The 26099-nt window shown below is 56.9% G+C and overlaps 2 protein-coding genes across 5 annotated transcripts; one reads left to right on the forward strand and one right to left on the reverse strand.

The window, feature by feature from the left end:
- The first annotated feature begins 2 nt into the window (after positions 1 to 2).
- Positions 3 to 23142, forward strand: IPO13 (importin 13). 4 transcript variants are annotated; one of them, XM_072342842.1, is made up of 20 exons: positions 3 to 155; positions 5126 to 5862; positions 9298 to 9438; positions 9514 to 9655; positions 9773 to 9939; positions 10069 to 10189; positions 10912 to 11059; positions 11243 to 11424; positions 11905 to 11931; positions 12417 to 12551; positions 13121 to 13264; positions 13482 to 13562; positions 14226 to 14363; positions 14457 to 14553; positions 16210 to 16262; positions 21659 to 21725; positions 21902 to 21960; positions 22121 to 22210; positions 22323 to 22504; positions 22596 to 23142. In XM_072342842.1, the coding sequence occupies exons 1-20, from the start codon at positions 87 to 89 to the stop codon at positions 22693 to 22695; spliced, it is 2880 nt and encodes a 959-aa protein (XP_072198943.1). In that variant the 5' UTR covers positions 3 to 86; the 3' UTR covers positions 22696 to 23142. The 4 variants fall into 4 exon arrangements, 2 of the variants coding, with proteins under 2 accessions (XP_072198943.1, XP_072198944.1); XM_072342843.1 differs by having other exon boundaries at positions 22599 to 23142; XR_011904461.1 differs by lacking the exon at positions 16210 to 16262.
- Positions 23143 to 23465: 323 nt separating this feature from the next.
- Positions 23466 to 25926, reverse strand: DPH2 (diphthamide biosynthesis 2). Its single transcript, XM_072343545.1, has 6 exons — positions 25730 to 25926; positions 25541 to 25653; positions 25234 to 25454; positions 24456 to 25094; positions 24138 to 24323; positions 23466 to 24046 (listed from the first exon to the last, which is right to left on the reverse strand). The coding sequence occupies exons 1-6, from the start codon at positions 25871 to 25873 to the stop codon at positions 23916 to 23918; spliced, it is 1434 nt and encodes a 477-aa protein (XP_072199646.1). The 5' UTR covers positions 25874 to 25926; the 3' UTR covers positions 23466 to 23915.
- Positions 25927 to 26099: the final 173 nt, after the last annotated feature.

Below are 26099 nucleotides of genomic sequence, written 5' to 3' on the forward strand. Positions count from 1 at the left end.
CGGAGCGGGGCGGAGCGGAGGGACGGGCGGACGGACGGAGGGAGGGAGGCGGGGAGCGCTGCTGCCCTGCGCCCGCTGCCGCAGCCATGGAGCGGAGGGCGGAGGCGCCGCCGCCGCCGCAGGGCCTCGACTTCACCGTGGAGAACGTGGAGAAGGTGAGCGCGGGGCCGGGGGGCGGCGGATCGGGCGCGGCGCGGTGACGCTGTCACCGATGTCGGTCTCCCGCCGCGGTGTGGCCGCGGAGGGGCGGTGCGCGCCGTGCCCGCTGCCCGCGGGAGGGAGATGATGAGGCAGAAATGGGAGCGGGAGGCAGGGCTGTGCCGAGCATCCTTCGGGGCTGGAGCGCGGGTCGGTGGGGGAAGAGCTCTCGGACCGTGCGAGGCGCGGTGGTGCCATCCGGACCCGCTCCGTGCAGCCCCGCTGCGGCTGCGGTGCTCCCAAAGAGACCGGGGCCGCTGAGAATGGAGATGCGGGAGGAGGCGTCGCGCCGCTGCTGGGAACCCGAATCTAGCTGGGGACCGAGCGGGGCGCCCCGGGAGGAAAGGCTTCATGTGGGCGCTGCTGGGGGTGATGGAGGCTGAGGGCGTAGCGGTGAAGGGCACGCAGTGAGGAGCGCAGCCCCCCAGAAGCTCCCCGGCTTATGGGCTCCCAACGTCGCGACCCTCTGCGGGACCCCGGGCAGAGCGAGGCAAGCCCAGAGCTCTCGTTCTGCTTGTCTGGGGACGGAGCTTCCTGCCAAAGCGCTGCCCGCAGCATGGCGGGGAGAGCATCGCAGGGGCTGGCCCCATCGCTTCTGGCTTGGAGATGTGTCACACCGGTGCCGGGTGCCGGCTCCCTTTGTGGCTGCAGGTGTCACAGCCCGCATCCCCCTGCTAGCAACACAGAGCTCACCCCCAAGGATTAGCCCTTGTGTGCATAACGCCACAATAACGCTACCTTCTGTGGCTTAATCTGCATGCGGGCAGGGCTGCAGGATCGTTTTGCCTCCGACCTCCCTTTGCTTCAGCAGGCACCGACTGTGCCTTTGTCTGCACTGGCACGGGAGGGTGAGCAGTGCCCGGGGCCAGCCAGGCATGGGAGCGGGCAGATATGCCCTCTAGGATGCTCTGCTCCCATCCCCCTCCCTGAGCCCTCACAGCCGCAGCTTTGCCGTCGCCTTGACATCCACAGGAGATGCAGCTGTTGGCCGTGGAGATGGAGAGGGAGAAATGCAGGGTGGGAGCAGGAGGAGCCCAGAGGCTGAGCATCACGGAGCCCTCCCTGTGTCATTTCAGGTGGGGTATTCTTGTACAGATCCGGCAGAGTTGGGCTCTCGCTGGGGGCTGGGCTGGTGGGAGGGTGGTGGGCAGAGCTGTGTTGTCAGAGTTGGTACTGACAAATAAATGATGTTCCGCCGGTCTGGGCTTCTCTGCCTCTCAGGTTTTGTGCATGGCTCTATTAATAACACTGAATAGTGATTGAAGTCGGGGTTTGGCTGGGTGCTGAGTCAGGCACTGTGATGAGCACTGGGATGGGAGCAGAGCGAGGGGTGGGTGAGCTCCCATGGCAGGAATCAGAGCATCTTCAGGTCCTTGCGGTGTGTGGCTTCTTGGCGTGGACGGGCAGTGACATGGGCCTGGTGTCACAGCCCCTGTGCCCAGGGATGGCTCTTGTGGCTGCCCCTGGGAGATGCTGAGGCTGATGGGGCGGCAGTGCCTGTGAGGATGTTAGGGGCAGAAGGGGAACGTTCCTGTAAAATTGAAGGAAGAAAGGACTCATCTTGCAGCTCAACCTGGACTCTGCATTCTGTGTCCCTTCCAAAATGCTGATCAGCCATTACTCATGTAACCTCAAGGCCCCGCTGCTGCTGGGGGTGGCAGCTTCCCTGGGGTGTTGCACAGAGCAGGGTGAGCTCGGGGCTGCCATGTCTCTATCTGGGCTGAGGACCACACGGCTCTCTGCGAGGAGATACCTGTAGCTAAGCAGCAGGAGGGCAGCCCAGACTGCTCTGAGGCTGCAGCATCGCTTCTGCTGTCAGGCTGGGGGTGAAGAGCGGCTGAAGCAGCAGCACGTTTTTTGGGAGGGAGGAACACACAACGGCTTTATTTCCTATCTGTTATCCTCCATGCTTCAGCAGGCGGCTGCTTTCTGCTCAAGCTCTCCTGCCATTTTGGGGGGAGGATGGCGGGTGTGCGGGGGGAGAGGCGGGCTGACGTTCCCTGCGCTCAGCAGTGGCAGAGTAATGGCTGTGCTGCTGCAGGCCTGGAGCGAGTGCACGGCTGGAAAGCAGGGCAAGAGGCTGCAGAGGGAAGCACCACAGCTGGAGGAGGCTAAGGAGGGATGCTGCTGCCCCAGGTGCTGGGCACAGAGCGTTTACATGGGCTGTTTTCCTTGCCTGGTTACCTCTGCTGACAGCAAATCGGCCTCTGAAGATGCAGTGTCTCTGCTGGGAAGCAGCAGGCAGCACACTGGGTGTATGGTGCTCCTGGCACCCTGCACATGGTGCTGATGGCACCTCTCTGCTGGGCAAATTGGCAGAGCCTCTTTTCATTTGGCACTCCGAACTCATGGGGCAAAGTGCTGTGTCTGTGCTCTGCTTTGGCTTACACTGGTGCTGGGCTCAGAGCAGCTGCTGCAGCTCCTGTTCCTTGCTGGTGCCATGGTGCGAGCTGATATCCATTGTGTGTGCTTGGCAGGAGCGATGCTCAGGCTGCTCCCCGCCGTGCCTCCCAGAGGGACCAAGTGGGAGCTGTGACACCATGGACGAGTTCCTTGGGTGGCAGACACCACTCTGGCAGTTGGAGCCCAGCAGGGCTCTGACCACTGCTTTTTAGAGCAGGGAGGGCCCATAATAACAAGCTTGAATTATATTCAGCCAGGCAGAGATGGTGTTGGAGAAAGCTCATTCCCTGGGCAAAGGGCAGAGCTGACAGCCTGACTGTTTACCGGGTCTCATGTTACAGGTTTAATTGCAGAGGAGGCAGGTCTGGTGTCAGCCACACTTCTAAATCAGAATGCACAAAGCCTTCCCATTAGCTGTCGCTGCCCAATTTCATGCCTTCTGCTTCTCTCTCCTGGCACTGAGTTCCCTTCGTCATCTTCAGCGCTTCCTTATGGGCTTGAGTGCTGGCTGGCACAGTGATGTCTGGAGTGCAAGTCGAGCAGCAGCTGGTGCCAAAAGCTGCTGCAGAAGGAGGTCTCTGCCTTTTTTTTTGCTAGGGATGAGCATGCTGCCTGTTCAGATGCCTCCTGCAGAGCGTGGTTTTAGTGTTAATGCCCATCCTCGAGGATCCTCTGGGGGCTTCCTTGTGCTATGCAGAGCTCCACAGAATGTACAGGAGGGCATCCTAAGCTAGAGGCCACCCAGGTGAGAACCGCCACACCACCTCCTGTATGTCAGGATGCTCGGGGACAAGAGGAGGAAGTGAGGAGGCCAGCAGGGATGTTCTTCCAGAATATTCTTCTGCCCTCCAGCAGCTTGCAGCATGACTCTTCACAGTCTGAGTAATTAACATGTTGCATGCTTTGCAAGCCTCGTGCTGAGTTGGAGGTCCGTGAGGTATGGCTGCAGGTTGCACTTCCTAATGTAGTGCCTCTGTGAGTCTCAAGCGAGGTTGTTGGGAAGCAAGCTTTGACAAGGCAAACAAGACAAAGGCAGTGCGAGGAGGAGATGGTTGGGAGCTGGAGCCCTGCTGCAGGATGACTCAGGCTGCAGCGGGGGAGCAGGACGCTGGCTTATGTGCAGATGGGGGCCAGGTTCCCAGCCCCAGAAGCAGCTGAACTTTTAGCATGTCTGCAGCTCCTGCTTGGTAATGAGGTGAGTTCTTGCTGTGATGGGGGGCACTGCTGCCAGGGGCTGGCCTCGTCCTCCAGCCTGTTTCATAACCTTCTGCTTTCTCATAAAGAGGTTATCCTCATTTTCCCCCTCCCAGTCTTAAGAAGAGACATTTCACACAGTGTCCCAGGCAGTGCCTTTCTGCAGCGCTCCTGCCATTTTGTCGTGCTCTGTGCTCTTGTGCTGGGAAGCAGCATGAGGTACAAGCGCTCGCTTAGGAAGCGTGTTCTTGTGCCCTAGGCTGCCAGCTTTGCATGCTTAAAAATAGGGCTTAAATTCTCTCCTGGGTACAAGAACCACACAAGAATTTCACAGAGCTTTCAAGGGGGGACGTGGTGGATATTTGAGATCTGGAGCCAGGATGGGGCTATCAAAAATCCTCTGCACCTGCTGGGCTCATGCCCTAGCTTCCAGCAGGTGCATGGTATCCTGATGAGTGCCATCCATGCTCGTGGGGCATGCAGTCAGTGATGTGAATTAAGCTGTACTGTGCTGAGCAGGAGAGCTCGCTGCTAGAAGATGGAGTTCTGTGAGGTGTGGTTTCTGCTCCCTTCACGTGCTGGTCCCTGTGGTGGCTGTGCCCAACTTCTGTCCCCTGGGTCCTGCTGCTGGAGGTGCGTGGTGGGATCATGCCGTGCTGTGGTGGTGCTGCTGGGCAGAAACATTTCTGCCTTTGTGCCCACCCTGCCAGCTCTGCAAATAAAGCCTTATGGCTGATGTAGGGCTGGGTGTGTGGATCAGTGAGCTCTGCGAAGCCATACCTAGATCTCTCACTGGTAAGTGCTGTTCTCTTCCACGTGGGAAAGCTGGGTGAGCAGCTCCAGACCATCCCAGGTGGCAGCTGTAGGGTTTGATGCCAGCTCCTGGCTCAGCTGTGGCTGGGCGGGCTTGGGAGCACTTCAAAGGGACCTGGAGCAGAGATTAATCCCTGAGCTTAGTGACTGTGGTTTTCCAGGGCTGCATAAAACCTGACAGACTGAAACTTCGGCAGCAGTGATACAGCTGCTTGTGCTGATGGAGGCAGGGAGAGGAGGGGAGGGGAGGGCCTGACCACCATCACTGTGGGGCTGCTGGGCTGGGCCTAGCACAGACACCCAATGGCAGCCCCAGCAGGGTGAAGGAGAGGATGGAAGACGACTCAGGAAGGAGTGGGAAGGAAGGGAGGACAGTTTTGTGGGTCCTGCTGCTCTGGGTCTCTCGTCTCCACTCAGCCCTATGGCGCGCCAGTGGGCACCCTGTCTTTGTGCTCCCCTGGGCATAGGACAGGGCTGTGCTCTTTGGCTACCCTGAGCTGCTCGCTTTCTCTTCCAGGCTCTCCACCAGCTGTACTACGACCCCAACATCGAGAACAAGAACTTGGCTCAGAAATGGCTGATGCAGGCGCAGGTGTCCCCGCAGGCCTGGCACTTCAGCTGGCTGCTCCTCAACATGGACAAGGTGCCCGAGATCCAGTACTTCGGCGCCAGCGCCCTGCACATCAAGATCTCCCGCTACTGGAACGACATCCCGGCCGACCAGTACGAGAGCCTCAAGTCCCAGCTCTTCACCCACATCACCCGCTTTGCCGGCGGCTCCAAGATCGTGCTGACCAGGCTTTGTGTGGCGCTGGCCTCGCTGGCGCTCAGCATGATGCCCGAGGCCTGGCCCTGCGCCGTGGCTGACATGGTGCGCATGTTCCAGGCTGAGGACTCCAACGTGGACGGGCGGGCGCGCTGCCTGGCGCTGCTGGAGCTGCTGACGGTGCTGCCTGAGGAGTTCCAAACCAGCCGGCTGCCCCAGTACCGCAAGGGCCAGGTGCGCAGCGTCCTGGCGCAGGAGTGCGGCTCTGTCTTCCCCTTGCTGGAGCAGCTGCTGCAGCAGCAGGACTCCCCGGGCTTCATCAAGCAGAAGGTGTTGAAGTGTTTCTCCAGCTGGGTCCAGCTGGAGATCCCACTGATGGACTGCGAGAACCTGATCCAAGCAGCTTTCACCTCCCTGCAGGACCCGGAGCTCTTCGACACAGCAGTGGAGGCGGTTGTCAACGCCATTTCCCAGCCAGATGCTCAGAGGTAAGGGCAGCTCCTCCTGCATGCTGCTCCCAGGCATCTACAGGGGAATGGGGTGGGCAGGAGAAGCCTCAGTCGTTTTCTAGCTACCATTGGCCTTGGAGATGATGATGGTTTGGAAGAGGGAGAGGTTGTAAGCAGCTGAATTCTGCTGGTCTCACCTGGTTGGTGCTGCAAGGCTTTTCACCACAGCTGACTAGCGAGCACTTTTGTGTTTTGCACGTTACTGTTCCTGCCCACCATGCTAGAGGGCTTCCCCAGGGGTATGGGCTGGGCTAGTATGGAGGTGCTGCTCACAGTTTGCCTGGCACGCTGTGAAACGTGATTTGAGAACTGCTTGTGCCATGTTTGAGCAGCAGCACCCAGGATCCCCAGCCCTCCTTCACAGCAGTAAGGGCACAGTTGCAGCCCCTCTCCAGCAGGAGTGCTCGTTCCTCTGGCTCCTTGTGCCAGGCTCTGTGGCCCTGATATGGGATCAGCTGCCCTGGATGCAGCCAGAGATGCTCCTCTGTCTCATGCTTCAGGTTCAGCTGAGGAGCGTATCTGATGCAGAGATAATAAAACCAGACCTGGCTGTCTTCTCCCCACCCCTGACTCCAGCAGCTCAGTCCAGCTGAGTGCTCCTCCTTTGGTTTTGGCTGTCCAGAGATGGTCCTGCAGTTCATTGCTATGGGGCTCTGAGCTCTTTGGCTTGGCTACGTTGTCCAAGTTGCTGTCGGCTCCTGGGAGTGATGCCCACAGAAGGGGAAGTGCATCTCCTCCTGCTCACTCGGCCACATCTCCTGGCTGCTTAGCAACCTTTTCCATCCCCACCAAGAGGAGGGTTTAGCTGAAGCTGCGCTGAGCACTGCATCACGCAGACTCCAACCCTCTGCGGCGGTGAGGATGCTGCTGCAACTGCCGGCACTGATCCTTGCCTCGGCTGCCAGCATCCACAGAGCTGTGCTCTGCAGTTAGTAGAGGTGCTGCTGCTGGACGTGACCGGCGTCAGTGTGCAAAAAGGATTTTGATGCATTGCTCTGTGCTGGGTGCTCACCCCACTGCTTCACCCCATCCTCCCCCCAGGCAGCTCTGTTACTGATGGCAGAGCTCCCCCCTCTCTGAAGATGGGGACAGTGGGGCCATTGTCACCAAGCTGCCCTGCCAGGCAGTGTGTGGCGCGGCTGGCCGCATCAGTGGGGACATCAGATGCGGGGGGGCTGGCTGGAGTGGGGCTCTGCTCCCTGCTGAGGTCCTGGGTGTCTTTTCGAGAGAGAGCTGGGGGCAGGGACCCTGCATTTCTCCTGAGCTCACCCCCAGTGCCAGCAGTCCCGCCTTCTGCCTTTGTTGCTCAGCTACAGCATATCCAGCTCCTCCTGAAGCCCCCAGGGATGCTCCCGACCTTTCTGTGTCTTTTCTTGACAGTCTCAGAGGCTCACGCTGCTTTTCAGCTGCTCTCTTCCTCCCCAGTCTTTTGCCTGCTCCACAGAGCATTCTTGATGCTGTCCTGCTGCCTTGCCCCCTGTGCTTTGGGTTTGTCCTTGGTTTCTCCCGTTGTGCTCCTGCAAAAGGAGGACGTGGTTTGTTTCCCTGCCTCCGAGGTGTTTGTTCCAAGACTGGATGCTGTCCTTCTGTCAGGATGCATTGGGAGCTGGCAGCTGCAGCCCCTTAATGCACGTTATTGCTTTCAGGAGCAGTAGGGCTCTTGAGTCACAGATGGGCAGGCACCAGGGTTTTGTTGTGTCTCTTTGGAGAAGAGACTTGGGCTGGATATTCTGTCTCGTTTGAAGATTATCCTCTGGCTAAGCGGGTCAGAGAGCTGGGCTGCACGTGCTGGAGCAGAGCCGCAGCACTGGGTGGTGGTAGAAAGTGGGGAGGGGGCTTGATGGAGAGGGGGAAGTTGTGGGGCACCAGGTACCAAGGAGCCTCTGAAGGAAGCAGTGTGCTGCTTGGCACCTGGCACTGAACCCCTACGGTGGGATTTCACTGTAGGAGTTTTCTGAGAGCCTCGTTAGAAGCAGATGCATGATAAGTTGTGGTTTGTTGGTCTTTTTGGTGAGGACATGGCTTAGATCTTGAGTCACGAGGGATCAGGATGTTCCACGTGAGCTGCCTGTGTCTCCCCTCACCTGGTCATGGGCTTTTCTCCACGCACTGTGCTGTTGTCTCTATCTGATAAGGGTTTGGGGAGGGTTGTGGGAAGATCAGGAGGTGCTGGTCCCAGGGAGGAAGCTGAGGTTTGGGAAGTGACCAGGCAGACTCTCAGAAAGAATATCTGTTCAGCTGCTAAATACAAAGACAGCAAATCTTGCCCAGGAGAACTACACAAATGGCAGGAGGGGAACAGGTAGGGAGATGTCACTGTGTGATTGACATGTTCTCCATCAGCACCATGGCACAGTGTTCCTGCTCTGCTGTGTATGGCGTTCACAGTGCTCCAGAGACCTGGATATGATTAATGCTTCAACAGCCCTTCCCCAGGAGCAAAGGGGCAGAGGAGGAGGTGGCTCTGGCAGTACAGCCCGGTGCAGGAGCTCCAGTGGAGATGTTCCTGCATCTTCTGCTGGCCCGGAGCTGTGAGCTGCTGCCACCAGTATGGCTTTGTCCCTGTGCCGGTGGCAGCTGATAGATCCATTCACTGCTAATGAGCGGCCAGAACGAGGACAGCCTACTGCAGTGAGACGGACTTGCAGCTCTAAGTGCCATCAGCTGCGTGCTCCCCAGGGGAGGGCTGGCACTACAAGTGCCTCCTGCTCCCTGCAGCCTTACCCCTGTGCGGCAAGGAGCTGCAGCTCCAGATAACACGCCTCACCGGGCAGGTAACTGACAGCCGGCTGATGAGCCTCCAGCACAGCCGCTCTCCGGGGGCCCTGGGCTGCATTTCACCTTCCCTGCCTCCTAGCTCGTTGCCTTGGTTACGATCACTTACCGGCGGTAGGAAGGCTGATGTGAGCGAGGCTTCCTGGAAAGGGAGGGATCGGGAGAGCCCTGTGGGACTGCAGCCAGCAGAGGGGGCTGGGGCCGTGTGGGGCTGGCGTGGGTCCTGTGACAGGAGGAGCCACTGCTGGGGTAGGACAGGTTCCCAGTGGCAGCTCTGGCAGTGAGTACAGAGGTGACAAACCTGAAGAGCTGCCCTCGGAGCCGATTGCGGCAGCGACAAACCCCTGCTGGTCCAGGTGTGCTGCATAGTGTCACAGAGCCTTGGTGTGATGGAGGATTTGCACAGGGCTAATGCAGAGTGATGGCAGAAGTGATGCGGAGTGATTACAGAGGCTCCATTGCGGGAGCTTCAACTGCTGGTCTTCTCCCAGCCATGCCACCAGCTGGGAGGAGAGGTCCTGCAGCAATAAAGCCTCGTGGATGTGTCCTGCTCCACAATGCAGCTTTGTGGCTGGGAGCTCTCGGAGTGGACACTGCTGGTACAAACAACTCCTGGTACTGATCAGGCTGTGCTTGCAGGTATGTGAACACCCTCCTGAAGCTCATCCCCCCAGTATTGGGGCTGCAGGAGCAGCTGCGCCAGGCGGTCCAGAGTGGGGACATGGAGACATCACACGGGATCTGCCGTATCGCTGTGGCCTTGGGGGAGAACCACTCGCGGTGAGTGCTGTCCCTCTGCCCGTGGTGCATCACCTCGCCTGCAGTGCTGGTGTGACTGTGTGCTCTGCTCCCCAGGGCCCTGCTGGACCAGGTGGAGCACTGGCAGAGCTTCTTGGCCCTGGTCAACATGATCATGTTCTGCACGGGCATCCCTGGGCACTATCCTGTCAATGAAACCACCAGTTCCTTGACACTCACCTTCTGGTACACGCTACAGGTCAGTGACCAAAGGCTTAAGCCAAAAGCAGAAGGAAGCTCAGGGGTATTGACCCTGGGGCTCGCTTTACCACCCCTGCTATCCCTTCCACACCTGACTTCTCCCCTCCTGCTGTAGGATGACATCCTCTCCTTTGAGCCGGACAAGCAGGCTGTGTATCAGCAGGTGTACAGGCCTGTCTACTTCCAGCTGGTGGATGTGCTGCTGCACAAAGCCCAGTTCCCCTCCGATGAGGAGTACGGTTTCTGGTCATCAGATGAGAAGGAGCAGTTTCGGATATACAGGTGCGGCTGCAGCCAAGGCTCTTCTTTGCTGGGGTAGCAGGACCCGCCTTTGGGTTGTAGCATGTCTATATGTGCAGTGTTGGGCTCAGGCAACATTTGGTGACACCCCCCCTCCCATTTTCTCTACAGGGTGGACATATCTGACACGTTGATGTACGTGTATGAGATGCTGGGCGCTGAGCTCCTGAGCAGCCTCTATGACAAACTGGGACGCCTCCTGACCAACACAGAGCAGCCATCCACGTGGCAGGTGAGCGAGTCGGGCACCAGGCTGCTGGCTGCCAGCCCCACGGGGAGCACCAGAGCACCAGGGGGCTGTTCTTTCCACAGAGCAAGAAGGAATGTGAATAGAGATGAAAAATATGACCTCCTTGCCATGCAGGCTCTCAAGAGCCTGTTGAAATGGTTCTTCATTTGCCTCCCTGTCCTTAGAGCCAGAGTCAAGCTGGAGTTTGACCTTGGTCCTTTACTACTCTGTGTCTTGTGCTGCTGTGGCACGGCAGAAATGCTGGATTCTTTCCCTATCCTTTCTGTAATGCCACCCTGCTGCTCTGCTGGTCACTGAACCCTTGACCAGTTCTGAGAGGCTGGCACGGAGTACCCAGGTTTGCTGTCAGTGCCTGTAGAGTGCAAACCTGAGGGATGATGCAGAGCCTGGAGCAGAGTGAGTGCAGGGGAAGAACAGGGTCCCCTGTCCCACAGACTAGTTGGTGTGCGTCTGCTCATCTTGGCATCCCTATCAGCTAGCCATTGCTATCTGACTCTGGTGGCTAAAATGCTGCCTTGTTATACCCTGGTGACTGTCTGGGGTGGGCATATCTCCCATCCTGAAGGCTGGTGTGCCTATTGGTCTGCCTGTGCAACTGTCTCCCCTCTCTCAGCATCCATGGTCTCTGCTGCTGGATCTCGAGCAGGGGCTGGAGGATGGCTCTGGGGACTAGCGCATGGCTCTGTCTCTCTCTCTCACCCCAGCACACGGAGGCCTTACTGTATGGGTTCCAGTCCATCGCAGAGACCATTGACGTGAACTACTCTGATGTGGTGCCAGGGCTGATCGGCCTCATCCCCCGGATCAGCATCAGCAACGTGCAGCTGGCTGACACAGTCATGTTCACAATCGGTGAGGCTCATGCACAGTCTGGGCTGAGGGGAATCCATCCAAGGTTGCTCCCGCACAGCTCCCTGCCTCCCCTGTTTGCCCATCCTTCTTTCCATAGCAATGGAAAGCAAACTGAGCAACCCACTGTATGAAAACCGAGGGTCTGGCTGCTGTAGCGTGGTCTGACCCTGTCTGTGTGCACAGGAGCCCTCTCGGAGTGGCTGGCTGATCACCCTGTCATGATTAACAACGTGCTGCCGCTGGTGCTCCAGGCTCTGGGCAACCCTGAGCTCTCCATCTCCAGCGTCTCCACCCTGAAGAAGATCTGTCGGGAGTGCAAGTATGACCTGCCGCCGTATGCTGCCAACATTGTGGCTGTGTCACAGGTGAGAGCTGGGTGCTGACAGTCATGCTCTTTGCCAGCCCTTTCCTCTGTTTGGATTAGAGAGAATGAAGCAGTCTGAATGGGAGCAGGGAGGTCTTGAGCCTGAGGGCAAACGGTCAGGAGCGTGTACCTCAAGGTGCTGGGCAAATACAAGGGGAGAGGGCTGTGGAAAGGGTCCTGTTTCACACCTTCTTCAGGTGTCTTCTCTGCTGGGAGAACCAAGCCCTACTCAAGCCATCCTGCTGCAAAGCCTGCCTGATCTCAGGGTTTCCCTCGCAGGCAGGCTGAGCAAGGTGCATGGGGAATAGCTCATTTCAGATTGAGGATTTTGCCCCCTGCTTGTGCCTATGCATAGCTGCATGCTGCTAATCCATACTCAAATTGCTGCTAGTTTTCTTGTGCTTCAGTCCTGCCCCTAGAAGGGAGGAAGCTTTCTGCAGCGCTCACTCTCCTCTTTTCTTTCTCCTTTTCCTTTTTGTAGGAGGTGTTGATGAAGCAGATTCACAAGGTAAGAGGCACTTTCTCATACCCCTGGCTGTTCTGCTCGACTCCAGTTGTGCTCACTGGGAGTACGTGAGGGATGCCATCATTTGTTAGGCTGTCCTAGGGGAAAACTCAGCAATGCAGCCAGCTTGGTGTGGCCAGGAATACCTGCTGGCAACCACCCACTGCTCAGCTAATCTTAGGACTTCCTCTGCATGTGGGCTGTAGGGGTATATCCTCAGAGAGGGAAGCTCCCAGGGAGATGTAACTCTAGCAGTTCCCTCTAGGGATATGGGGACACCTCAGCACAACTGTAGGCATGTCTTGGAGAGGAAAAGGAGGAGTGAGAGCAAGGGGACATGGTCCAGGCAAACAGGAGAGGGGGGGATGCTTGACCCCACAGAGGCCGAGACAGCTCTGTGCAAAGAGTGGGTGGTGCTGGCAGGGATGTCTCAGAGCAGTGCCAGCAGCAGGGTAGTGACGTGCTGCTTGTGTCTTTTTCTGACCCAGACAAGCCAGTGCATGTGGCTGATGCAGGCTCTTGGCTTCCTGCTCTCTGCGCTGCAAGTGGAGGAGATCCTGAAGAACCTGCACTCCCTCATCACTCCCTACATCCAGCAGCTGGAGAAGCTGGCTGATGAAACAGTGAGTGCCTTTGTGCTTCTGCCTTCCTCCTGCAGGGCTGCTTCTGTTGGCTGTGTCCCTGGGGTGGTGTGTCAAAGCACTCCTGAACGTGGGTAGTCTTTCCCCTCACCCCAACATGTGCAGAGCAGTGATGATCAGTACCCACCGCCAACCAGACTGAGCTGTGGGCTTTTTGCTTCTTGCAGCTACTCATCACCAAGAGCTCCTTGGCTCTTGCAAGCTGTGTGTTGTCTGGATCAGCAGCTGCCACCCTAGGACCACACTTTGGTCAGATATTGTCCTCCTTTGTGTGATGTCCTACGTGCCACCCCAGTGAGTGGCTGTCTTGACATGCTCTCTGCTGGAGCAAACAGTGGCACTCTTGAGCATCCTCCAGGATTTTTCTACCAGGAAGGATGGGTGGAAGGACTCTTGGCTCATCCAAGAGTTAGAGAGGGATAGACAAGGACTCAGTGCAGAGAGCCCCTCTCTAGCACTTTGCTTCTGCAAACCCTGCTCCTCAGGATCCCAGAGGCATCACCAATGCTGAGCAATGCAGTCTGTGTCACACTCTGTATTTTCTCTGGCAGCCCAATCCCTCCAACAAGTTGGCCATCATCCACATTCTGGGGCTGCTCTCCAACCTGTTCACCACCCTGGACATCAGCCACCATGATGACGACCATGAAAGCACTGAGGTCAAGAAGCTGCCAGTGCAGCAAGGACCCAACCCAGTGAGTACAGCAGTAGTTCAATGCTCTTTGCCACAGCTAAGTTATGCCCCGCAGTTCATGGCTGGTGGCAGGAGAGTTGGTAAGGGAAGTGAATGGAGAATGCAGTGTGTATCATGAAGATGGTAGTCGGTGCATCCAGGCCATGCATAGATAGCACTGAACCTCCTGTCCCCAGTGCTCTGAGACCAATTCTTTTCATCCTTCTCGTTCTTCACAGGTGGTGGTTGTTCTGCAGCAAGTCTTTCAGCTCATACAGAAGGTCCTGAGCAAGTGGCTGAATGATGCCCAGGTGGTGGAGGTAATCAGGATCCTCATGTTACTGCTCTGCCTGTGTCCTCCCTGACCTGAACAGAGGATGCCAATGGATGGAAACAGTGATGAGAGCCCTTTGCAATAGGGGCGACTTTCTGGGTTGTTCAGGCCAATGCTGCTTGTTGCCACCAGCATCGTCTGGCTACTGTCCATCTTTTGTCCCAGCAAGCTCCATTCTTCTCCAGTTATAGAGGCTGTGCCATCAGCAGAGGAATGAAAGCTGGGGCTACCAAATGCTTGTGTTCCCTAAGGGAAGAGCTCTGCTCTGACCTGGGACCTGTGTTATCTCTGCTGTCATTTCTACACCTCACTCAGCCTGGTAAAGTTGAGATACAGAAACTTATTCCTGGTGCTGAGGGAAGGCCTTATCCCAATATCTGAGAGCAGTGGTGGGGCCTCCAGTGCAACCTGCTCTAGATGTCCCTGGTTGGACAGAGGTGTTGAACCAGACGACCTCCAGAGTTCCCTTCCAACCTTGAGCATTTCTTTGGTTCTGTCGTCATGTGCTGCAGAGCGGGCTGTCATTGCCAGAGCAGATATGAGCCCTCTTCCTGGTTGTTCTCCATGCCCCTTGATCTGCCAAGCCCTGCCCTATAGGTGGAGGTCTCCTGTCACCATTGCTCATGCTGTCTCTCTTCTCCCACCTCAGTCTGTCTGTGCCATCTTTGAGAAGTCTGTGAAGACCCTCCTGGATGACTTTGCTCCCATGGTTCCCCAGCTGTGTGAGATGCTGGGGCAGATGTACAGCACCATCCCCCAGGCCTCCGCCATCGACCTGACACGGCAGGTAGGGACCACATGGACGTGGCCAGGGCTGTGGGTCCAGGGAAAGCTGGAAGGATGCAGGACAGCTTCAGTCCTTCTCCATTGTCTCTTGCAGCTGGTTCACATCTTTGCTCATGAGCCTGCCCACTTTCCTCCCATCAAGGCCCTCTTCTTGCTTGTTACCTCAGTCACGCTGACCCTCTTCCAGCAAGGTATGTGTGATTAACTCTTCGTTGTGCTGGGGCTGTTGTCAGACTGTTGCATGCATGGGTTCTGGAGGCGTCTTTCCAGGAATGGCTGCTCTCACTCCTAGCTAAGCTAATGGGGCCATCTCTGTGTCTCGGATTCATCCCAGTCCCTGGAAGGTGGGTTCCTTCCCTGCAGGGCAGTGGAAACGGGGATCCCCAGTGCGGGTCTGGCAGTGTAGGTGGCAGCCCCACTCCTGCACCAGGGTCAGGTGCTGTGTTCCAGGCTAGAGCAGGAGCCCAGGCCCGCTTGGCTGCACGCTTACCAGAAGGTCCTGGGGTTTGTCCGTGGACCAGTGGTGCTTATAATGGCCAGGAGTCGAGGCCTTGCATAGGCAGCAAGCCGTGTGGATGAACATCTGCAAAACCTTTGCAGTCCCTGCTGTGTCCAGTATTTTCACTCGGGGCTGGGCCTTGTGTCTGGCTTGCTGCCTGCATTACTTCCTTGCTGTGAAAGGCAAATGGGGTTAAGGACAGGCCCCTCCACACCACAGCTCCAACCAGCCTCCTGGTGACTCACCCTGTGACAGGGATGAGTGCCCTTTGGAGCTGCTGGCTCAGGTCCTTCAACATCCCAGTTATGTGAGCTGCTCACGTTATCAGCAGGTAACACAATGCTTTTGCCCGCCCAAGGGCTCAGAGCTCTCTAGAGAGGTGGGGAATGCTGGAAGCCCACACTTCCTTGGCACACCATGCTCTGAGCATGTCCTGCCATACTCCGGTGTCACTTGGACGGGTGATGAGTGAGCCGGGCTTACCCCAAGTTCAGTTCCCTGCTTCTGCCAGTGGTATGGGTGTGTGTTTATGCAGGTCATCCTGGCTTGCATTTGGGCAGCAGTAAGAACACTGTCAGGAGGAAAGGTTGAGGAGGGCAGCCTGCTGCGTGCCCCAGGTTGCACTCCCACCCCTGGGCTCCTCTCCATGTGGCAGGAGAGGCTGGGGGGCACGAGCCTGCGGGGTCTGAGACGTGTCCATGCAGGGAGTCAGGTGGCAAGGTAGGGCAAGTGGTGCTGGCATGGACACCTCTGGGCACCGGCTGGTCTCTGGATGTGGGTCTCGAGGAGCACTGGGGGACAGGGTGGGAGAGTGGCTGTGCCAGGGGTTCTTGTGCAGCTGGTGCTGATGTCAAGCATGTGCACGCCTGAGCCCGGCCGGGCCTGCCGAACATTTGCTGAGGTCTTGTCGTTCACTTGCAGTTATCTTCCAGGACCAAACGGTGCTCTGAAGACACCCGCTCAGTCCCCACAATGCTAAAGCTCTAATTCTCCTTGTGGAGATGGTGCCCAGCTAGCCCCTGCTCCTCCTCTTCCTCCCCAAGGACACGAAGATCTCCTCCTTGGCTCTGCAGCACCCAGGTGCTAGCTGGAGACCCTGGAGCTTCAGACCCTTTCCTTTGCAGTTTTTTTCTGTTCTTGGGTTCTCCAAGTTTCATGATTTTTTTGTATGTTTTGTTTCTTTAACTTGCTTCAAGCTGCTCATGTTGCCCATCCCCTCTCCTACACACCCCTCCTCCCTTACACTCCTGTTTTCACTTGTAAATTCTTTCTGTATCACATAACTATATGATGTTGAGTTGCTGTTTGTATGATTTTTCTCTTAAGTTACATCTTTATTATATTTTAGGGCCCAGGGATCATCCTGATATTGTTGATTCATTTATGCAACTCCTGGCACAGGTGTGTTTTAGTTTCTTATTCATTCACTTTCTGTTCTCTCTCTTTCTCTTTTTAATTCGATTTAAACCTATTTTTAACTTTCTGTTGACAACGTTTTTTTTTTCCTTTTAGTTGAATATCGAGTTTCTCCATCTGTTTCCGTGGAAGTTGAAAACAAAACATTCTCCTTTAGTTCTGGGTTCGCACCATCCCCAGGGCAGTGCCTTCCTCCGCAGGGCAGCCCCCAGCTGCCACCCCCTTGCTTGGCCTGGGGGCATAGCAGAAGCCAGCTCCAGGGGCTTTGGGCTGCTGCCACGGTCATGCTCAGGGGGCAGAAAATTAGAGCATTAAGGGGTTGTGGTCCTACTGATCTGCCTGCCCTGTGATATATCCTGCAGAGCTCGGACGGGTGGACTTGGCTGGCTGTTTCTGCAGCCTATACTGAGCTTGGCACCGTGCTGCATGGCCACCGGGTCCTGCTCTGGTCCATCTTTTCTGCTGCGGCGAGCAATCTGCTTGTGGTGGCACCAGGAGCCTGGGTGCCATCGTGCCCTGGCAGCGTGTCAGGGTGGTGGCTGCAGCTCCTGTGTCACCAGTTTGATGGCATGCAGCCACGGTTTGTGTCGGGAGGAGCCGCTTGCCAGTCCCCTTTGGTCTAAGGGTGATGGCAAGGGGACATTGTTTGTGGGGCTGTGGCTGTGCAGCTGTGCTGGAGCTCTCTATGGGGCACAATGTGGAGCTCCTGGTGCGAAGTCCTGCTTGCTTGGCAAAGCAGCAGTGGCACTTCTGATGCTACTGATGGTGGGTAGTCAGGGCCTGCACTGTGCTATGTGTGTGTATATACACCTGTTTGGGTTATCAGGAGCCTGGTGTGTTCCAGAACCTGACGTCCTTCAGGTGATGTCCCCTGTAGGAGCTGCTGGTGGTGAAGTAGGAGCTGGCAAAGTCCCTTTCTGCTTCATTCCTATAGTGACCACAGTTGACTGCGTGAAGCGGGTTAAGTTCATGGGAGATGAACTCCTTGAGGGTATGCAGTGTCTGACCACTGTCTGGGACAGGGTCTGGGCTGGGTCCAGCTTGTCTTCAGAGCGAGGCTGTTGGCCTGACCCCTCTGATGGCTGCTCGGCCATGTACCCATCCTGTAGGATGGAGCAGGCCTGGGGCTGGTGAGGAGACGAATCCACCTGTGTCCATACATCACACTTTGAACTGCAGATCCTGTTTGTGAGTCTCATCTCACAAAACCATACTGCAGCATTTTCTTCCCCGCTTTTCCTGTTAATAGACATAAAATAATTGAGATTATGGGAAGCGTTTGCATATATATATATATGTATTTGTGCCTGTCTGGAGAGCTATGACCTTTTAACCAGCTTTTTGAACATTATTTGAGGGTCAGTAAATGGGATTTGAAGCTCAGTGAATGTGAGGTTTCTGAAGATGTCTTTCCCTGTTGGTCAGACAGGTGAGACCTCAGCTCTAGCACAGTGCTTCTGTAGATCCAGACTAGAAAGCACAGGGAATGGCATCCAGAAAGATCAGCATAAGGTGAGGAGGAAAACTTGAGGAGTTGCATGAATTTTCATGTGTAAAACATGCCACAGACCACAGGTAAACAGCCCTTCTTTGTTCACTTTGGATGCAACAAACAGTAATGGGAGGAGGTCTTGGAAAAAGATTTGGGTTAGGCAGTAGAAGGTGTAGCTAACAACAAGGGGAAGCACTGTAGCTTCTGTAGTAGGGCTTGGAGGATTTTCAGTAAGCCCATTGCTCCTGGAGGGCACCGAGTGGTGATCCTGACATGGGGAGTGAGGGACTAGGCAGCCCTTCAGGAGAGACCCCTCCAGGGCTGTTTGCAGTGTCCTTGGGAGGTACCGAATTTTCTTTGGCTTGGGATCCTTCTCTTTCTGGAGACAATAATGCCACCAGTCCATCATCTCCAGCAGCAGCCCCGTGTTTCCTTGGGCTTTTTACTCCAACAACCTCACAGAGACCAAAAAGCCCTATATGCCCTTCCGCTCCACTCATCTGTGGGGCTCCTTCCAAGGTTTCCCTCCCTCCCTGAGTCTGTGCCTCTCCCAGGGCTGAGCGCCTGGCAGGGTGCTGTGAAACACAAGAATGATAAGCAAGAAGTGAACTCCTGGCTCTCGGGACTTCAGGGGATACGTGATAGCAGAGGTGTGTCCAGTCTCACTAACACGTTCTGCTTTCATAAAGCTGGTTCTGGTGTCTTTCCTCCCTACGTCTTGCATCACTCTGTCTTTTCCGTGAATTTATGATGTAGATACTGGAGCTCCAGCCAGTTATTTCTTTCTTGCCAGCCTTGCAAAGAGAGGGGGTTTGTCTCTCTGTCTCCTGCTTGCTCCTGCCTCTGATTCCTGCACGTCAACCTTCGGTCATGAGTGTGCAGGGAGCTGTCAGTGTGTGACTTATGATCTCAGCTGACTTTTTGGCACTTATCTGGGCTCAACTGCAGCCTGAGTCTGCCCAGTTTGTGCAGCTGGTAGCTTTGCCAATGTGTTAATTTGTGATCCTGTCCTGGTGACGTCTGGCAGATCACAAGACCATGCTGGTTTAAATCAAATGTCGTATGGATACTGGAGTCCCTGGAGTTAATCTTAGTACTCATAACTAAATATAAATTAACCAGGCTGCTATAAGCCTTTGCTGAGCTGTGCTGGCACCCTTTGGGGTGGCCAGGCTGAGTGCAGGACAAAGTGAAGAGCATCAGTGGTCTGGTGTTTGTGAGCTCTTGCCTGGCCCTGACTGGGAGGTACCACTTGTATGTACTTGTGTTCATCCTGAGGTAGGATTTGGAGGAGTGCACACCACAGCCTGGCTCTTCCTAGGCTGCACAACCTCCAAACCATGATGGCTTAGGCTGGCTCTTGGCTTCGGACACTTTCCATGTCCAGCAGGAGCTGCTGGCTGAAGGCAGTGCCACAGGCTGTGGGGACAGCGCTCTCCAGTTCATCTCCCCAGTGGGGACCGCCAGTGCTTCCACCCAACTGCATGTAGTTCACCACCAGCGTGGACCTCCATAGCACCCTGGCTGTGTCTCCAGGGGCAGAATGTGCCTTGCTGGGCAGAAGATGTGGGACTTTCTATGCCTGCCCGCGCACTGTCCTTCAACTCCTCCCTGCCTGAGCACAGTTATCACCTGCTGAGGCAGTGTCCCTTCTTAAACTGGAGGCTCTACTCAATGAGGTGTGTGCTTAGGGAAGATAGGTTGGTCCTGAACATGAGGAGAGTGCTCTGGAGCACTGCAGGAACCAGCTGGGAGGCACATGCTATCCCTTGGCTGTGGGAGAAGCGGAGCTTGGTGGCCTCCCATGTCCCCAGGTACAGAAGAGCTGCTCTTCAGACCTGTTTGGAGGGTGTCCCAGCTGCCACTGAGGAGAACCACGCTGCCCGGCCTGCAAGACAGCCCTCATTGGAGAGGCAGCACCTACCTCCACAGCACCCACTGCAGAGGACAGGGGGGGATGTTTCCACTGTGAAGCATCTGCAGACCTGTCCTTATCCCACAGCCACTCTGGTAAGAGACATGGAGGACGGACAGGCAGTGAGAGGTCCCATGAAGAAGTGAGATTATGCTGAGAAGCAGCAGTTGTGCCTACCCAGTGTGGCTTCCTCATGGAGCAACTCCACGGGTTTCCATCTCTGTCTGCATTAGATGTGTACACATACCTGGATTGAGCTCACATGCTGTGCTCCCTTAGTGAAGAAGACCTGCAGGAAGGAGTCCTTTTGTATCAAAGCACATTCACTCACAGCACTCACCAAGCCAGGAGCAAGTGCTGCAGGGGGCCCACAGGAGTGCCTGGACACCTCTGGCTACTGCAGGCCAGGTTGTCTAGGAGAAGCACTGTGCAGGTAGGTGGCTTCGGTAACCTGAGCATGTTGGAAGATTTGTGCCAGCTGAACAGCTTTGTAGGATGGAGGAGTTGATGACTGTGTGGTGGCACCAGAGCCAGGCACCTTTTGGCATTGTGCTGCTTGGGGCAGCTGAGTGGCTTTAATTGGCTGAAATGACAACGTGTCTTGTGTGTGTTTGTCCAGTATGGGGCTGAGCAGACTGCAGCAGAACAGTGATCGGGTGCACAGTAAGCCAGTAGGCTGTCCTTGCAGTGAGCGTGCGGGAGGCTGTATATACACACACACGCATAGTGCAGCCCCTCGTCTCTCCAGTGAAGGCCACTGCTTGCATCTAGCAGGGAAGCAGTTCCCAGTGGATGTGCCACCTCTGCTGGGTACAGCAATGCCTTTTGCACCCAATTTACGTCATCTCTTGCAGCGTGTGATGCAGAGGGTCAGAAAGGAGAAGGGATAACCCTGAAACCTGCCAAGCTTCCTGCTGCCAGTGTGTATTCCCTGCGAGGGGTCAGTGGTCAAGGGTTTTCCCTTGAGGAGAAGGGGGATGTAAGTCAGTTTGGCTCCAGGGGGGCTGGGTGGCTGTGGGTAGATGGCCATGAATCCTGAGCACTGTTGGCTGAAGGCTGTCCATGCTTTCACCCCGTGGAGCGAGCCTGGAGGGCAGCATGCAGCTCGGCCCATGGAACAGAGATTCCTGATTCTGGCTCCTGCTGTGGTGTCTGACTCTCAGACCTCTTAATAAAAGCTGTGGCTGCTGTTCCCACTGTTGCAGTGACAGTAGGGCAGGCTGAATGATTGCCAGCCAACAGTAGGCAGAAACCCTCCCATGAAGCAGCAGGCACAGGCTGAAGTGTTTTTGTCCTGTACTGCCCTGTTCTGGCACAGCAGGGACCAAGCCCAGCAGTGGTCCCATTGTGCCAAAGCTCAGGATGTCCCCAGCAGTGGTGGAATAGCAAAGCCACAGCAGCTGGTGGGCTCACCAAGTGGCAGAATAAACACAAGAGTTTTTGGTCTCACACTGGCTGCTCATGAACTGCCAAGCAGTTTTAGCATCTCATTGCCTCTATTGCCCTGCAGCAGGAGCAGAGCGAGTTGTTGGCCTAGACTGGAGTCAAACAGAATGTGTGTCAATGGAATTGATGGCTGTGACCCCAGGAACACTGGCAGTGAGAGGACCGTGCCAGTGGGGGCTGTTATGTGCTAGGACACCTGTGTCCCAGGAGTGCTGCCTCCGCCTGTTCTGGGACAGGACGCCTCTTTCTGTGTCTGAAGCATCTGTGCATATACCACCTTGGTATCTATCCTCGTGTCTTGGGGTCGAAGCTCCCCAAGCATTGCAAATGGCCTGGATGTATGATTGACATTTTCTTGGGGGGCAGAGCAACCATTTCCTTCTGTACTGTGTGAATCTGCTGTTACCGTGCGTGTGCCCAGGTAAGTGTGCATCCAGGCAGAGGCTGTCTGGGACGCCAAGTTCCTGGGAGTCTTCTCAGCTGCTGCTGCAGGGCTGTGTTTATTCTGTCTGTCTGTGTGCCTTGCAGGCTCTGAAAAGGAAGCCAGACCTCTTCCTGTGCAGCAACCTGGACGTCAAGGCAGTGTTTCAGTGTGGTGAGTACTGTGGGCACATGGTACACGCAGGCACCTGCTTCCCGACCCTGTGTGGAGTCCAGCCTGCTGCTCCTGCAGCACTGTGAACATAGCAGCCAGGGACTGGGGTCTGTGGTGCTGGTTTGGGATGGTGTCTGAAAGCTCTGGTCGCTCACCTGAGTGCTTTGTGTCTGCAGGTGTCCTCTCCCTCAAGTTCCCTGAAGCCCCAACAGTGAAAGCATCCTGTGGCTTCTTTGTGAGTATCGCAGCTTCCTCAGATGCATTGGAACTGCGTATCGTAGGGATGCACAGAGGGGCTGCAGCCCACCAAGCAGAGCAGGAGCAGGGCTGTGAGTTGCACAGGGGAGCAGCTGTGTGGTGCCTTGGCATTGACTGGGTTGGATGCTGTGTTGCAGACAGAGCTGCTGCCACGCTGCGGGGAGATCGCCCCAGTGGGACAGGTGGTGCATGAGAATGGCAAAGTGCTGCTGCAGGCGGTACTGGAGGTGAGTGGTGCTGCCATGGGTGGGTACACTGGAGTGATACTGGGACGGCAAGCACTAAGCTCAGCTCAGCCCCCCGCTGCGTGGTTCATCAGAATCTGTCTGCTCTGCACAGGGTGTCGGTGGCCAGGCCTCCCGCAGCCTCATGGATCACTTTGCAGAAATCCTCTTTGCCTTGAACAAGCATTGCTTCAGCTACCTAAGCATCTGGATCAAGGAGGCCATGCAGCAGGATGGTTTCCCCTCAGCCCGTGTCAGCCCCGAGCAGAAAGAGACCTTCAGCCAGCAGATCCTTAGGTTGGTGTCCCCAGTGCTGTGCTGCAGCAGCTGTATCCTATGCTGCTGTCCCTCCCGCCTGCCTCACATCTGTCCCCTCCGTCTGTGTTAGCAGAGAGCGTGTGAACAAGCGGCGAGTGAAGGAGATGGTGAAGGAGTTCACGCTGCTGTGCCGAGGGCTGCATGGCACAGAGTACACAGCAGACTACTGAGCACCCAACCAGGAATGCGGATGGTTTGCCTGGACCAGCTCTTCCCCACCAGGAAGCCCCCCGTCTTCCCTGCCCTGCTGCTGCAGTACAGCTCGTAGAATAACCCTCCACCTAGAATTAACCTACTCGGGACGCTCCTCAGCTAGACTTGGTGGCCGCATCTTGGTGTCAGCATCTTTGTTCCCCCAGCATGCTCCCCCCTCACAGGGGATGGGAATGCCGGCTGCAGGAGGTGGGGAGGGGGGGGCCCAGAACAGGACTGCCCCAGCACAGACTGCCCTTTGCTGCACTGCAGCCAGGCTGCCCACCCTTCCCCAGCACGGCCCTGCAGAGGGGAGGCTGCACGGCAGGGACTGGCTGGGCAGGTGGGCTCGCCCCCTGCTCATTTGTATGTGTGAGGTTGGGAGGGGGGAGGCCCCACACCTAATTATATTAAGGATATTTCTATGCTGTGGCTGTCATCGCTGTTGTTACCTGCACTTGGGGAAGAGCCAAGCTGAGGGTGTGGGGTGGTTACATCAAGGTTGATACGCCTCACAGGCTCCTGTTCCCCTCTGGCTGGGGCAGGGATGGAAAAACTGGGGATCTATACTGTGTGCTGTGCTCTACTGTCCAGCATAGGTCATGCTCCTGCAGGGGGGACTGCATCCCCTCCACAGGTTGAGGGTCTTCTGGCAGCACAGAGGCTGTGCGTGTCTTTCTTCTCATAATCCCAAGGTGAGCCCTGTGATATGTTTTTGCTCTGAGACACCAGCTGTTGCCTCTGTACATACTCTTCAGCCCATACTTTATTCTAGAAGACAGTTCACTCGCAACTCCTCAGTTCAGCTTTAGTTAAAACCAGTAACCTACACAAAGCCCCCGGTACCAGCGTTGTCGGCTCACAAGATGCTCTGACCTCTCTTTGTGGGGACAGAGCTCATACTGCCCAGGCAAGGTGCAGAGCTTTTGTCAGCCAGAGTTGGACCAAGCTCCTCGTCCTGACCCTGCTGCTTGTCCTGGCTGAGAGCACAGGGGTGCAGTGGGCATCCCCAAAAACCCATATACCTCCTGCTGTCCCCCTGCAGTCCATATCCAGCACAGGGCCAGCCAGCAGCACCTCCTCATCCTACCTGGAGCCAGCTATGGACCTTTGTGAGATGTTTTCAGGTCTAACATAAACAGCATGCAGGCTCCTGCACATTCTCTGCTCCTGGCTGAGAGGCGATGCTGCTGCCACATCACGGTTGTTCACAGCCCTCATCCTCATAGGCAATGGCAATCCCTCGCCGGCCCTGCACAGCTTTGGAGACGGTTGTCTTCCCCAGCTGCTGCTCCAGGCCTCGCCAGCTGCGGGACTCCAGGAAGGTGGCTGGGAGGAGAGAGAAAGGGGGAGATGTTTCTGGTAAGCAGGGAGGTGGCGCTGCCCCTATGCAAGCACTCAGCCCCACCAAACAACAAACCTGCAGGGCTGATCTCTGCCAGGGCCCTTGTCTGGTCTCTGCAGGCCAAGGTGGTGCTGGGGGGTGGTTGGGGAGCCAGGGGGTCGCAGAGGTGGGTGGCACGCATCTCCCCTGTGATTAGTGAGACGTCAGGAACCGCCTCTGCTGCAGGCACTGCTGGCGGGAGCTCAATGTGGGCACAGGCACCTGCCAGGAAATGACAGTGTTGGACTGCTGCTTGCATCTATCCTTCCCCAGTGCCAAATCAAGGACCTGCAGTCTCCTGGCAGAGGGAAACGCTTCCCAGAAGGGTTCTGGCAGCTGATTTTCAGCTGTTACCTGGCAGCAGGTCTCGGAAGTCAGTGAGGTAGTTCCCTGTCCATTCCCGGGCTGGGTTACAGGCAAGCTCCAGCTCATAGGGAGTCACTATGGGCCGGTAGAAGTCACTGGAGTCCAGCAGGGAGTTCTGAGCACAGGCCACCAGCACAAAGATGTCCACCTCCAGGAAGTTAGCCAGTTTAGCAGGGTTGGGCTTCCCCACAGACAGCGTGTAGCTGCGCTTACCAGCCCTGCGCACAAGCTGGCGGAGGTGCTGCAGCACATCCAAGTAGCCTGCCACACCCAGGGTGCCCACCAGGATGCCCACCACGCGGGCGTCCCGCGCCCGCTCCACCAGGTAGAGGCGCCGCATCAGGGCCCGGTTGACGTTGAGGGTCTCACGGCGGCCATGCCCGGTGGCAGGGTCAAAGGAGCTGAAGGGGCAGTGGTTCCAAGTCAACATGAAGCTGGTGAGGACCAGGCCCTCAGCTCCCACATAGAACATGGAACAGTCTTGCAGCTCTTCCGCTGCTTCCATGTGGAATCGGCGGCCGAACTGCCTTACCTCCCCCGGCAGCGCGGGGCCAAGGGAGTCCCCACACACCACATGGGAGAAGATGACGTTGGGGTACTCGCGGCACAGCTGCTTTTCCAACTCACCTAATGGGAGCACAGCAAGAATGGAACGTGAGCATCACTTGGTTAGACAGGCTCGGGGGTGAGCAGAGGGTAGAAACGATGGCGGACGGTGACCTGGGAGCACCCCCAGAGCCCTCCCTCCCCGCCACGCAGCACTCACCCATGGCGTGGGCATAGACCACGTCGCTCAGCACCACTACGCGGCTCTGCCGCTCAGGATAGAGCTCCCGGAAGACTTCAGCGCAGCGCCCGACATCCAAGGGCTGCCGCCCGAAGACGTGCAGCACCGGCAGCTTCCTGCAGGGGCTGAGGCACGCAGGGCCGTAGTGCACCACCGCCCCGGCGCTCACATGCTCGGCGGCCACCTCGTCCACGCAGCAGCTGCGGGGAGACGCAGAGCCGTCGGTGTGGGACCCCGAAGGCCCACGGCGGGTGGCGGTGGGGGCTCAGCTCCCCGTGACACCCACCTGCCGTACGTGGTGTCCCCCAGCACGTACATCTCGGCCCCCGTCGCCTCCTCCATCCGGGCCGCCACGGCCGCCGCGTCCGCCAGCAGAGCGTCGGGGAACTGCAGGGCGACCTGAGGGGGGGAGCGGGCTGAGAAGCCGAGGAGAGGCCGATCGCAGCCCCCCCCTCCCCCCGCCGTCTCCGCGCACCTTACGGAAGCCGCCGTCCCGCACGAAGGCGGCGGCTCGTTCCACCTCGTAGAACTCATCTCTGTCTCCCCGCCGTGTTTCTGCCGCCGGGTGCAGCGTCCGCCGCAGCGCAGCCTCCCCGTCGGAGCTGAAGGCCGCCGCCATATTGCGGGCAGCTTGCTCCCGCTTCCAACGTGCGGCGAGTAGCCGACCAATAGAAAGCCGGCACCGCCCCTCTCGTTTTCCGGAAATCCCGCCCCCGACTGAGAGCAGCCAACCGCTCTCCGCGGTAGGACGGGGGGAGGAAAGGACAGCCAATGGGAAGAGGCGCTCATCGCGGTGCCTTCTGGTCTCCGTAGTTCCTTTGGAGCCGTCAGGGCGAGCAGCCAAT

This window comes from Excalfactoria chinensis, chromosome 8 (genome assembly GCF_039878825.1).
Source record: "Excalfactoria chinensis isolate bCotChi1 chromosome 8, bCotChi1.hap2, whole genome shotgun sequence".
Lineage (NCBI taxonomy): Eukaryota > Metazoa > Chordata > Aves > Galliformes > Phasianidae > Excalfactoria > Excalfactoria chinensis.

Bases quoted from the DNA above. Each gene is read 5' to 3' on its own strand.
- IPO13 (XM_072342842.1), top strand. From the start codon at position 87: ATGGAGCGGAGGGCGGAGGCGCCGCCGCCGCCGCAGGGCCTCGACTTC. The intron at 9,656-9,772 runs GTCAGTGACCAA...CTCCTGCTGTAG, and splicing joins CCTTCTGGTACACGCTACAG to GATGACATCCTCTCCTTTGA. The intron at 16,263-21,658 runs GTGTGTTTTAGT...TGTGCCTTGCAG, and splicing joins TTATGCAACTCCTGGCACAG to GCTCTGAAAAGGAAGCCAGA.
- DPH2 (XM_072343545.1), bottom strand. From the start codon at position 25,873: ATGGCGGCGGCCTTCAGCTCCGACGGGGAGGCTGCGCTGCGGCGGACG. The intron at 25,654-25,729 runs GTGCGCGGAGAC...TCCCCCCCTCAG, and splicing joins GGGACGGCGGCTTCCGTAAG to GTCGCCCTGCAGTTCCCCGA. The intron at 25,455-25,540 runs GTGGGTGTCACG...GTCTCCCCGCAG, and splicing joins GGGGACACCACGTACGGCAG to CTGCTGCGTGGACGAGGTGG.